The 14,352-nt window shown below is 41.7% G+C and overlaps 1 protein-coding gene across 1 annotated transcript; it reads right to left on the reverse strand.

Annotated features, from left to right (window-relative positions):
* Positions 1-561: 561 nt before the first annotated feature.
* LOC112224919 (T-lymphocyte activation antigen CD80-like) lies at positions 562-5,300 on the reverse strand. The gene is made up of 5 exons (XM_024388516.2): positions 5,023-5,300; positions 3,617-3,656; positions 2,323-2,679; positions 1,899-2,204; positions 562-1,802 (listed from the first exon to the last, which is right to left on the reverse strand). Exons 1-5 carry the CDS (start codon positions 5,083-5,085, stop codon positions 1,645-1,647), a joined length of 924 nt encoding a protein of 307 aa, XP_024244284.1. The 5' UTR covers positions 5,086-5,300; the 3' UTR covers positions 562-1,644.
* Positions 5,301-14,352: the final 9,052 nt, after the last annotated feature.

The following is a 14,352-nucleotide window of genomic DNA, read 5'->3' on the forward strand; positions in this document are numbered from 1 at the left end:
CTAGGCCCTCAAAATAAGGCCTTGTGTAATACGTATGGTATTGTGTTAAAAAAAATACATATTTGCTTAGGATCAGTGAAGTTCATAAGACTGAAAATGGCTAAATGCAGCAACCATGTGTCACAAACAAATAGGTCATGGGTGGTAACTCTACAATAACTAAAGGCACAGCTTTACACTAAGCAGTGTGTTAATTTAACAAAACCGGCATCTATATGTACAAATGACCGCAACTAACCTGTAACCCCGCACATTGACTCAGTACCGGCACCCACTGTTTACAGCCTAATTATCGGTATTTTACTGTGTTACTTATTTTTTTAGAGTTTATTTAGTAAATATTTTCTTAACGTCATTGTTGGTTAAGGGCTAGTAAGTAAACATTTCACGGGAAGGTCTACACCTGTTGTATTCGGTGCATGTGACAAATTGTTACAGGAATTAAATTCCTCTGTTTTAATACCCAATTAAAATTAAACACTCTGTCAATTCCTAAGAATTTGTAAGACTCTTATTTGCATAAAATGGACAGAGACCAGTCTCAAAATCAATCAGCAGCGTTTATTCTCGAGAGTACTGAACATGAGACAGTTTACCACAGGTTATAAACTGAAAATGACGTCATTAGTTTTCGTACTACCCAGTCTCATCGCCGCTCCAGTACAATGGCTGTATAGTTCAAGCCTTCCCACATCGTCTCTCCCTACTAAGATAATTTACGACCCGAACCAAGATCTGCCTGTTTAGATAAGCATTCTAGCCAGTCTCGCTATAAGTTCATTCATTTCTACCAAGGAACAGACAGTCATTGTTCTAATTCTTGATTACATTTACACACATTATATTCAGTACTAGGGTTAAAAGAAAATTCATACATCTATAGAGTAACATAATAGTATTCTGAATAGTCAGTCCTGATTGAAATGTATACGTAATTAGTCATTGATAAAAATCCCTTAACACAAATAATTTGATATGGGTCCAGACTCAACACTTGCAGTGTTGATTTAACATTCTGTGTTAATTTTGTTTGTTTTCTTACACTGGAGAATTAGCTGTGTAAATATCCAACTTGCAATTGGCTTCAAATTACTCTGCAGTATTAATTGCAGCTTTCAACCTTTTCAGTGGCATGTTGAAAGAGTCATAAAGTAGTTGAGGGTCACAACTTATTTATACTTTATCAAATATCATTTGTTAAATGTTTTGCCTTTATGTACACCTGGAGCAATGGATATTTTGGAGAATGGGCATTAACAGAATGTTCAGATAAAAATGTATTGTGTAGATCAAATACAGTATGACTATCAGATAGATTGGAATAGTATAGGAGATTGTGTGCGCTCTATTGATTCTATTTCTATCTTCAACATGCAGATGCAGCCCTGCCATTAGTTGAAGGCAGCTAATCCTATAGTTTCCGAAAAAATGTTGGAATCTTTATTCAAGTAGTTGTAGTCACTTTCAAAGTAAGTATTTGTGCCAAAGGAAAAATAGTTATTTTCCACAAAGCATAGTTATGTCTATAGCTATCCCAGGTTTGCCGTTATCGTGTGATTGGGAGTTGGTAGCACTTCGTTGAATGTAAATCGATGTAATATCCTTAGATTTGTCACTAACAGAGTATTTACAGATGGGGTGTCTTTATACAGTACTGGATCCATGTTCATTATGGTAATAAAAATCCTGAAATTGTAACTTACATTGTTTGTAAACAAAAATGATTCCCCCGACGCAAATCAGCATCAATAGTGTGATGCCTAGTGTAATGCCTAGAATAGCACTGAGAGAAAGGCCTTCACCTGTGGGGAAAAGACAAGACCAGTTTAAGTTTTCAGTTAATAAAGATTAGGTAATGAGAGGGGGTGAAACACACTGTATCATGTTCATTCTCTTACTTGTGCGGATGATGGTTGTGTTGCTCACAGTCTCTCTCAGAACGGGGTTGAACACCTGGCAGGTCACAGAATGATTATCTATGTAATTCTTTGTGAAATTCACTTGGCTCCAGACAGTGTACAGTCCACTTTCAGGATCAAGTGTAAAGTTGGTCTGTACTTCCCTGGGTTCCAGAGTGCCGTTCTGAGGCTGAGAGAGGTCCTGGATAGTCCATGTGACTTTTGGTTTGGGGTAGCCTCCCTGGGTCAAACACATTGCATTCATCACTTTGTACTTCACAGTCAATTTGGGTGTCGGAAACCGTGCTGAAAGTGTACAAGGCAAAGACAAGAAGTGAGAGAAAGGTTCCACAAAGTGCCATGTATAAATGCTATAATGTCCTTTATGATTCCCCCACAAGAGCTATGAATAACGCAGCCATACCTGCGACAAGCAGAGTAGTCTGACACACTTTGGTGAAATGGATAGGTTGATCATTTCTGTCGAACAGCAACGCGAAAGCCCAGTAGGTTTTCTGGTTGTCTTGAGGTGTTACTTGCCTGAGTTCGATAGAGATATTTCCAGAACTCATCTCAACCTGAAAGGCGTTAGTCCTGTTTGTGTAAAGTTTATTCTGATATTCTTGCTCAACTCTTGCGTTGAAAGAGTACAACACAACGTCTGAATGATCTTGCCAATGGAACCGGAGTCTTGCTGGGTTGATGGATAAATTCAGGTCACAGGGTAACAGAACAGATTCTCCTATAATGCCAGTGACTAGATGTTCAGATGCAACTTGTCCTGAAAAATTCAAGACAATATGCCAAAGTTACACCAAACTAAGCTTAGAATTCAACACCCAGATCATAAACGTCCACCACTTAATAACTGATTGACTGTGTTTGAATATGGGAGAATCTATGCAATGTCTCTATTGGCTTGAGATGTGAAACAGTGAAGAATTGTCACCGTGCCTTAATGTTTTCTGCTCCTCCATGCCTATCTCCCGACTCCTTGAGAGAATTGTAGGAGCTTATGCTAGATCTGACAGTCCTTCAAACCAGGACAGAGGGGCCCAAACACTAAAACTCACACTGCTATTGTGACAGCAGGCTTCACTGGAGGAATGGCATGGCGTGCTCATGTCCTGACTCAAAGGAAATTACAGAAGTTGTATGGATGTGGTAGAGCTTAAGCACAGTGCACACATGCAGAGAGAAAAGTCCCCTAAACAAACACGTTCCTGGAAACGTAAGAAACGTTCTCTCTTCCAAAAGCCATACAATAACATTTGAGACTGGGTTGTTCGTTTATCGGTCTACTTTTGTAATGTATTCCTGCACTTGCTTACGAAGATGGGGAGATGTATGACATCACCCGTTTCATGACTACTCTGATGAAACATTTCTTTGTCATAAACCGTCAGCTCGGTAGCAACATGTGTCACAATGTGGTTTACAGTAAACTGACCTAGACCTCCAGAAGGGAAGGAATTACCATTTCCATGGGAAAGTCTGTGTGGGTGATGTGTGGGCAAGCCCAGAGATTCTCTTGAGACAAGCCAAAACCTTTTCTGTAAAGCATTGAATAAAATAAATGCGCATTGAGATCAAATCAAATTTATTTATATAGCCCTTCGTACATCAGCTGATATCTCAAAGTGCTGTACAGAAACCCAGCCTAAAACCCCAAACAGCAAGCAATGCAGGTGTAGAAGCACGAGATAAAGGTGACTTACCAAACAGCAAAAGCATGAATACCAGAGTAGATCTTCCACTCTGCAAATAATTAGAGAATAAATTAATGGGGGGGGGGCGGTTCATTTTGTATGCCATCTGCTTTATTTGTGAAATACACATCTTCCTTTCACGACATACAAAACATTAACGTCACCTGCTCTTTCCATAACATAGACTGACCACGTGAATCCAGGTGAAAGCTATGATCCCTTATTGATGTCACTTGTTAAATCCACTTCAATCAGTGTAGATGAAGTAGAGGAGACAAGTTAAAGGAATTAAGACAATCGAGACACTGATTGTGTATGTGCCATTCAGAGGGTGAATTGGCAAGACAAAATATTTAAGGGCCTTTTGAACGAGGCATGGTAGTCGGCTCACCGATTTGTGTCAAGAACTGCAATGCTGCTGGGTTTTTCAAGCTCAACAGTTTCCTGTGTGAATCGAGCATGGTCCACAACCCAAACGACATCCAGCCAACTTGACACAACTGTGGGAAGCATTGGAGTCAACATGGGCCAGCATCGCTGTGGAACGCTTTTGGCACCTTTTAGAGTTCCCAGGGCAAAAAGGTCAGGGTTCAACTCTTGGTATACTGCTTGGTATACTCAGTGTACGTGCCCTCCCTTACTCCCCTCTTAGCGGCATTGGGTTTAGCGCTTACCAACGTTATGATGCAAACAACGTTTGAAAGGTCTATCATTTTCATCGAACACAAAGTTAGCATAAGCCCTAGTTGCCTTCAATAGCCTCATAGGTTATTGTTGTTGCTAGGATAACTTTCTTTGTTATCATGTTAATATTGTTTCATTCTTTGCATGCGATGCGCAGTAAACCGGAGGAGAAGTTGTGTGTCAATTGACCCCTGTAAGGGGTGTCGGTAGCAAACCGGTGAATGACACAAAAATCAAAGATTCAATCATTCATATAGGCAAGCCCAATTAAGACTTATTATAACAATGTGATGTTGCGTCCCAAAGAACTTGAAATAACATAATGTAAGGTAATTAAAGAATCAAAAGAAAAATGTGGTTATATGTATTTAGGCATATGATGTGAAAAAGGCCTTGTGAAATCATCGTCAAAAGCGCAAGAGATACTGTTGCGTTGTAGGTCTCGATTATTTATGGAGTGATCATATAGAAATATCCAACCATTATTTGAACAACTCCAAAGCAATTGCATGTGCCACTGGTAACTCTTTCCTACTCTGAGACAACTTCTAGGGGCTGTATCCACAAATTAACTTTGAATTGTGCAGAAGTTGTTTCAGTTTGTCCGTGCCGTATCTCCTCATAGGGAAATAAGTTGTATGTATAGTATGTAGCTTCATGAGAAACAAATGATAATGTACAGAATGCAACCAGCTTATTAAGCCATTAATTAGGGTTAACCCGAATCTTACCAGACTGAAGACCGACTCAGGGATGATCCTTCTCCTTTCTATGACAAGCATGTTGGTGTTCATACCCTTTCACATCTAGACATCTAGTCACCAAGAATAGCTGATATACGTTCATCCTACCAGCTCCACCCTCTCACATGACCCCAATGTCGCTGACTAATTTAAGTCGGCCTATTCCTGGATATAGTAACTGATGACATAATCTACAGTAGAGATCAGTTAAAGTAATAAAGGTGCTAAAATAATAAAAACATCTTCATGTTCTTTCTTTCTCTTTGTCTCCCTCTCGCACACACACACTTCCTGTTAGCAAGAACATCCTCACTTGTTGCTTCAGTCATTAGCATTAAGTGTTTTTTTTACCAAATATGACACAACACATGGAAAGAGCAATACGTTTAGGTCATCATGCTCCCCATTGCTTCAGTTAAGACACTGAGTATATTACCACTGTAAATAGCTTTCATTTCAGTACTTGACTGCCAACTCTTGCTGTGGTTGTGTGATTCATAGACTACTAACAGTTAACCCCTTATTAGATTTTTACATTATTCATTAATCAAACACTTGTATACCTAGCCAGTTAAGGCGCTGGCTATAAGACCTACAATTTAGAGGTATGCAATCTTAATTTGGTCACGCTGTTTTTGTGCCGAATGTTCCTGGTCAGTAGGAAATGCAAATTCTATTGTAATTCAAGGTCAAACGTGAAAAAAATGTATCAACCCGTACAAAAATTCTCATTAATTAGGCCCATACTCCACATTTCCTGTTGCTATAGGATTATTTTTCCTGCTGTGAGAAACTGGTCAAATTAAGATAGTACACCAGTATAAGCAACATGGTCTCAAGGCAATTATTATTCAGTACGTAAATCAGTGACACTACATTTAGAATTTTTGTAAAATGTTTATTTAACCTTTATATAATAATAATAATTTCCAATGACGGCCTACTTGCAAAGCCCCCCCGGCCAAACCCTCCCCTAACCCAAACAACGCTGGGCCAATTGTGCGCCGCCCTACAGTACTCCCGATCATGATACAGCCCGGGATCAAACCCAGGGTCTGTAGTGACTTAGACCGCTGCGCTACTCGGGAGTATAATAGATTATGTTACGTTAGGTTACATTATGAATGAAATAGCGGTCGAACAATATCATAGGATGTATATTATCATACATCTTACCCGGATCGTATAATAGCATATTAATGAAATGACTTACCTTATCACACATCTTCGATGATGTATGGTATTACACATCTTTCTCTGAGACCAGGTTTCTTGTTGCACCTTAACAACAAAGGAGAATTATGTGGAGAAGTTACATTGGCGGTTAGAGGAACTAATGACAAAGGTTAGGAGAATTTATGTAGCAGGTTGGGTGAAATGGGCTAAATTTAGCATAAGGGTTAGGGGAAGGGTTAGCTAAAATGCTAATGTTGTCTCCAACGCGACTCCAACAAAATCAGTAAAATGTTTGCACATGAGTTAAACAGTAAAGTGTGATTTGCTTTGACATGTTGCTGTTTCAGTGGTGTACAGTATTGATACACACTCAAAAACAACTGGTTCTATATAGTGCCAAATAACGGTTATTTAACCGTAGCGGAACCCTCTTTGGTGCTCCAAATAACCTTTTTATATAAAAAGTTATAAATTAAGTTCTAAATTGGACCTGTATAGTGCTATGAATAGCACTTTCCTAAGGTTCTATGACAAACCATTAAAAAAGGTTTTATATAGCACCAAAAAAGGTTCTGCTATGTTTACAATAATTTTGGGGGGGCTATATAGAACCCTTTTTTAGGGTTCTTCATAGAACCTACATGGTCTCTTGACAACAAGGTAGATGAAATTCGAGCAAATGTTGCCTTCCAGAGAGACATCAAACATGGCCCACTCGGGATATGCTATCAGAGTTGGTACAGCCATCCGGTTTCTTCGCGCATTGTGCAAACAAATCTTGCCTCTGGCAAGAAGGGGGTGTATGCTTTATGATTAATGACTCACGGTGTAATCATAACATACAGGAACTCAAGTCCTTTTGTCCACCTGACCTAGATTTCCTTACAATCAAATGCCGACCGCATTATCGACCAAGAGAATTCTCTTCGATTATAAATCACAGCCGTGTAGAACTTCATGGGACTCTATGTAAACTGGAAAACATATATCCTGAGGCTGCATTTGTTGTAGCTGGGGATTTGAACAAAGCTAATCTGATGGAAAAAGGATACCGCACACTGCTCTTGATAGTATCACTGATCTTTAATAAGTTTACGTATTGTCCTCACGGCCTTCGTCAGAGCTTTGACGAGCAGTGTGCGGTTTCCTTTTTCCTTCATCTTGTTCAACTGTTGCCATGCACCTGCAAAAAAGATTGCTTAGATGTGCGAGTGCCTTTTGAATTTTGAACAAAGCTAATCTGGAAACAAGGCTCCCTAAATTTGATCAGCATATCGAATGTGCCACTCGAACTGGGAGAATTCTGGATCATTGCTACTCTAACTTCCGAGACGCATACAAAGCCCTCCCCCGCCCTCCTTTCGGCAAATCTGACCACGACTCCATTTTGTTGCTCCCAGCCTATAGACAGAAACTAAAACAGGAAACACCCGTGCTCAGGTCTGTTCAACGCTGGTCTGACCAATCGGATTCCACGCTTCAAGACTGCTTCCATCACGTGGACTGTGAAATGTTCCGGATAGCCTCAGACAACAACATTGATGTATACGCTGACTCGGTGAGCGAGTTTATTAGCAAGTTAATCGGTGACGTTGTACCCACGGTGACTATTAAAATCTTCCCTAACCAAAAACCGTGGATTGATGGCAGCATTCACGCTAAACTGAAAGCGCGAACCACTGCTATTAATCATGGCATAGCGACTGGAAACATGACCGATATTCCCTCCGCAAGGCAATCAAACAAGCTAAGCGTCAGTATAGAGACAAAGTAGAGTCGCAATTCAACAGCTCAAATACAAGACGCATGTGGCAGGGTCTACAGTCAATCACGGATTACAAAAAGGAAACCAGCCCCGTTGAGGACACCGTCTTGCTTCCAGACAAATGAACACTGGCTAGTTACATTTGCCTTAGCTAGCTAGCACAGTGTCGCCCCCACCTCCTGCCTGCTTTGTACCACAGAAAACAGTGTCCGACAGGCGTGGCGAAGGACGCTGTCTACTGGTTATCCCCGCCACCCGCTGGCACAGCAAACGGGAGGCTAGGGCGACACAGTGTGCTAGCTAGCTTGCTAGTTAGCTAGCACACAGTCTCGCCCACGCCTCTCGCCTGCTGTGTACTGGAGTCCTCCTTAGGACTAGCTGGCTAAACAAGCACACAGTGTCGTTCGTTCCAGCTGCCGAACACCTGCCCTCGTTGTCATTAACAGAACTGTGAGAAAAACGGTGCCGGACAGGCAGGGGCAAAGGACACTGTCTACTGGTGTACTACTAGCTAGCTACCATTGTCACTGTACTGGAGCGCCCCTGACTCCCACCTGTCCTAACTTCAAAATTGACCAATAGAAGTATAAAGAGAATTTCCTGCTGATGCAGGAATGCTCACAGGCAGGAACGCCCCAAAATGTGGGCCGCAATTGCACCCTTCTCTCCCTGTGTCCTGTAGTACAGAGCGAAGGGGCTGGGCCTCAGGATAAGTAAACACTACAAATCACAGCTACACACCTCCAGGTAGACACCAGGGAACCGCTAGGAGCCTCTACACAGGATGCCCTCTCCTTTCTAGGTGTCTTTATTCAGTAATGTTGTGTGTTTGTATTAACTCTACTGGTCCCAATTTGCCATTTTTTCTCTGGAGCCCCAGATCGAGGGAGATTATCAGTGTTCTTGTATGTCTTCCATTTCCTAATACTTGCTCCCACAGTTGATTTCTTCAAACCAAGCTGCTTACCTATTGCAGATTCAGTCTTCCCAGCTTGGTGCAGGTCTACAATTTTGTTTCTGGTGTCCTTTGACAGCTCTTTCATCTTGGCCATAGTGGAGTTTGGAGTGTGACTGTTTGAGGTTGTGGACAGGTGTCTTTTATACTGATAACAAGTTCAAACAGGTGCCATTAATACAGGTAACGAGTGGAGGACAGAGGAGCCTCTTAAAGAAGAAGTTACAGGTCTGTGAGAGCCAGAAATCTTGGTTGTTTGTAGGTGACCAAAAACTTATTTTCCACCATAATTTGCAAATAAATTCCTTAAAAATCCTACAATGTGATTTTCTGGATTTTTTTTCTTCTCATTTTGTCTGTCATAGTTGAAGTGTACCTATAATGAAAATTACAGGCCTCTCTCATCTTTTCAAGTGGGAGAACTTGCACAATTGGTGGCTGACTAAATAGTTTTTTGCCCCACTGTATATATATGTTTTACCTTTCTTTAATTTATTCAGCTAGACTTGGTAGACTTTAGGAAATAATTAAGCAGAGGTTTAAGAGTGTCTCTACAACAGATTGAGTAAGGGTGTGGGCTGTTGGCTCTCTGTAATGCTCTGGTCATGGTCAGTATGTGAGAGCAAATGTGTGGTGGATAGCAGTCTTCAAAACAATCATTTACCAACATTGACGTGCAGGAAAAGAGAGAAAAAACAGATGCAAATGCAAATGCAGAAGTAAAATAGAAACTAGAGGATGCCTATCTTACCACCAGAGTTGAAAAATAACACGTTGTTTCCCAGAAATTACGATTTGATGTCTGATGGAGACAGAAACATTTTCGGTAAACTCTCCAAACGTTGACAAATCAAAATATGCTACAAAATGTGAGATATTTTTGTGTCTGTAAAATGAACTTATGCGGTGGAAACGCTTGGTGCAACTATTGATAGAATAACCATCATATGGAAGTCAACTTGGAGTCACACGCTGGCATGTTGTGTGGTCCTCACACTATGACTCATCGGGAAAGCATAATAGTTTATTAGGCTACAGCTTAAATAAATTAGGATTAACTTCACGGGGTTGAGCTTGATTGCTCCTTTCTGAAGGTCTTATTCTGGTGTCATGATAATCGATGTTTGGCTGCAGTTTGACAAATAATTTTTTATCTTGCTCTTTTGTCCATAATAATAATCTCATCATACAGGCTATACTGTGCGTGTGCCTTAAATCAATTTTCTCCAGCAGGTGGCGACTTTTCATTCTTTTCACTCCCCAACTGGTGAGTTTTTGTGTGGAGGTCAATGGGAGTGTCTAATGGATGGTTTATTTGCTAAGCGTGGCTTTTGAGTGAATATAACTTTCGTAATGATTTAAGTTGTTACGAGTGTACTGGTATAAGAAGTTCTGCCTCGTTGTCACTAGTTGCCACAAAATCATAAACCCTGCCTATTTCTCTTCTTAAAATGTGATTTTAAACCTAACCTTAACCACACTACTAAATGTATGCATAACCCTAGCATTAAATAAAAACCAAAAGGCAAATGTTTGTTTAAATCACTGTGGCAGCTAGTGGGACTGTTGAGGTATGTGAACAACAGGCTATCTGCCCTCTCATTGGCTAGAATGGTCTCAACCGACTGCCTTCCATTTTTGAAGACATTTATTTTCATTGTTAGAGAGGCCAATAGAGTATCATATCATAGCTCCTTTGTGCACTGACCCACTGGGCACACCACGTCATTTCAACATGGAGAATTGCGTAATATTTGGTCGAGACATTGATCAATGAGATTCCAACCTATTTTTACAGACTCAAAAAGATAGCCAAAAGTTTGTTGAATTCCCAATGCGTCATCACTATGCTTTCAACCATCCAAAACAGTATCACAGTTATTCCAAGGAGGGCCCAGTGTCTGCGGATTAATTCCAATTGAAAATCAATGTCTGATTTTTGGTTTGGATGTCACCTAAATGTGTTATCACTGAGCTTTTAACCATTTAAAAGCATACCAAAGTTCAAATGGGAATGCAACGTCACATTTTGTTTATTTATACAACAATTTAATGTGTTATCGCTGTTTGATCCAAATCAAATCATACTTTATTTAAAATACATTTAGAATCACAACACACATTAAAACAATGATAAAATAACATATCCCTCCTGTCCGACTCATTGAAGAAGAACTCTTCATCCAGTTTGAGGTGAGCAATCGCAGTTCTGATGTACAGAAGCTCTTTTCTGTCATAAGAGATGGTAGCAGCAACATTCCGTACAAAACAAGTTAGGAACAATGCGAAAAAACAAACAAAATAGCATGGTTGGTTAAGAGCCGATAAAACGGCAGCCTTCCCACCCAGCTCCATTTCTTACGGTTCCAAGATGGTGAACCAAGGCGGGGGGAGCGTTCTCTATTAAAGCACTGCAATTGTGGAACAGCTCGCCCTGTCAGGTTAGAGGGGCCGACACCACTTTAATAACTGATTGTTTTACTTTCTATAAAACAATCAGTTATTAAAGTGGTGTCGGCCCCTCTAACCTGACAGGGCGAGCTGTTCCACAATTGCAGTGCTTTAATAGAGAACGCTCCCCCCGCCTTGGTTCACCATCTTGGAACCGTAAGAAATGGAGCTGGGTGGGAAGGCTGCCGTTTTATCGGCTCTTAACCAACCATGCTATTTTGTTTGTTTTTTCGCATTGTTCCTAACTTGTTTTGTACGGAATGTTGCTGCTACCATCTCTTATGACAGAAAAGAGCTTCTGTACATCAGAACTGCGATTGCTCACCTCAAACTGGATGAAGAGTTCTTCTTCAATGAGTCGGACAGGAGGGATATAATACAGACTCCCGCCCAGGCCCAGATCACCGTTATTCACTAGAGAAGGAAACGCAGATTTCGCTGAAAGAGATCAGGGTGCCTTGTGAGGATCGGGCGATGAGTGGCTAATCTGCCCATGCCTTCCGTCCTGCTAGCTAACGTTCAATCGCTGGAAAATAAATGGGACGAACTGAAAGCACGTTTATCATACCAATGGGACATTAAAAACTGTAATATTTCATGTTTCACCGAGTCGTGGCTGAATGATGACATTAAAAACATACAGCTCGCCGGTTATACACTATCTGCAGGACAGAAAAGCAGCCTCTGGTAAGACACGGGGCGGGGGCCTATGCATTTATGTAAACAACAACTGGTGCACGATATCTAAGGAAGTCTCAAGTTTTTGCTCACCTAAGGTAGAGTATTTAATGATAAGCTGTAGACCACACTATCTAGCTAGAGTGTTTTCATCTATATTTTTCATACCACCACAGACCGATGCTATCACTAAAACCGCAGTCAATGTATACCACCATCAGCAAACAGGAGAATGTTCATCCAGAGGTGGCGCTCCTAGTGGCCGGGGACTTTAATGCAGGGAAACTTAAATCAGTTTTCCCTCATTTCTATCAGCATGTCAAATGTGCAAGCAGAGGGGAAAAAATTCTAGACTACCTTTACTCCACACACAGAGCTCTCCCACGCCCTCCATTTGGCAAATCTGACCATAATTCTATCCTCCTGATTACTGCTTACAAGCAAAAATTAAAGCAGGAAGCACCAGTGACTCAGTCTATAAAAAAGTGGTCAGATGTAGCAGATGCTAAACTACAGGACTGTTTTGCTAGCACAGAATGGAATATGTTCGGGGATTCTTCCGATGGCATTGAGGAGTAGACCACATCAGTCACTGGCTTTATCAATAAGTTCATTGAGGACGTCGTCCCCACAGTGACTGTATGTACCTACCCCAACCAGAAGCCATGGGTTACAGGCAACATTCGCACTGAGCTAAAGGGTAGAGCTGGCGCTTTCAAGGAGCGGGACTCTATCCCGGAAGCTTATAAGAAATCCTGCTCTGCCCTCCGACAAACTATCAAACAGGCAAAGCGTCAATACAGGGCTAAGATTGAATCGTACTACACCGGCTCGGACGCTCATCGGATGTGGCAGGGCCTGCAAAACATTAGACTGCAAAGGGAAGCACAGCCGTGAGCTGCCCAGTGACACGAGCCTACCATATGAGCTAAATAACGGCTATGCTCGCTTCGAGGCAAGTAACATTGAAACATGCATGAAAGCATCAGCTGTTCCGGACGTCTGTGTGAGCACGCTCTCCGCAGCCGATGTGATTTAGACTTAATAAAACATTTCAACATTCACAAGGCCGCAGACAGATTACCAGGACGTGTACTCCGAGCATGCGCTAACCAACTGGCAAGTGTCTTCACTGACATTTTCAACCTGTCCCTGACTGAGTCTGTAATACCAACATGTTTCAAACAGACCACCATAGTCCCTGTGCCTAAGAACACTAAGGTAACCTGCCTAAATGACTACCGACCCGTAGCACTCACGTCTGTAGCCATGAAGTGCTTTGAAAGGCTGGTCATGGCTCATATCAACACCATTATCCCAGAAACCCTAGACCCACTCCAATTTGCATACCGCACCAACAAATCCACAGACGATGCAATCTCTATTGCACTCCACACTGCCCTTTCACACCTGGACAAAAGGAACACCTATGTGAGAATGCTATTCATTGACTACAGCTCAGTGTTCAACACAATAGTGCCCTCAAAGCTCATCACTGAGCTAAGGACCCTGGGACTAAACACCTCCCTCTGCAACTGGATCCTGACGGGTCACCCCTAGATGGTAAGGGTAGGTAACAACACATCCACCACGCTGATCCTCAACATGGGGCCCCCTCAGGGGTGCGTGCTCAGTCCCCACCTGTACTCCCTGTTCACTCATGACTGCACGGCCAGGCACAACTCCAACACCATCATTAAATTTGCTGACGACACAGCAGTGGTAGGCCTGATCACCAACAACGATGAGACAGCCTATAAGGAGGAGGTCAGAGACCTGGCAGTGTGGTGCCAGGACAACAACTTCTCCCTCAATGTATGCAAAGACAAAGGAGCTGATTGTGGACTATATGAAAAGGAAGGTCGAACAGGCCCCCATTAACGTCGACAGGGCTGAAGTGGAGCAGGTCGAGATTTTCAAGTTACTTGGTGTCCACATCACCAACAAACTATCATGGTACATATACTAAGACAGTTGTAAAGTGGTGTCACGTTCTGACCATAGTTCTTTTGTGTTTTCTTTGTTTTAGTGTTGGTCAGGACGTGAGCTGAGTGGGCATTCTATGTTGATGTTTAGTTTGTCTATTTCTGTGTTTGGCTTGATATGGTTCTCAATCAGATGCGGGTGTTAGTCATTGTCTCTGATTGGGAACCATATTTAGGTAGCCTGTTTTGTGTTGGGTTTTGTGGGTGGTTGTCTTCTGTCTTTGTGTCATTGCACCAGATAGGACTGTTTCGGTTTTCACATTTGTTGTTTTGTATTTTGTAGTGTTCTCGGTTATCGTCTATATTAA

This window comes from Oncorhynchus tshawytscha, linkage group LG26 (assembly GCF_018296145.1).
Source record: "Oncorhynchus tshawytscha isolate Ot180627B linkage group LG26, Otsh_v2.0, whole genome shotgun sequence".
Lineage (NCBI taxonomy): Eukaryota > Metazoa > Chordata > Actinopteri > Salmoniformes > Salmonidae > Oncorhynchus > Oncorhynchus tshawytscha.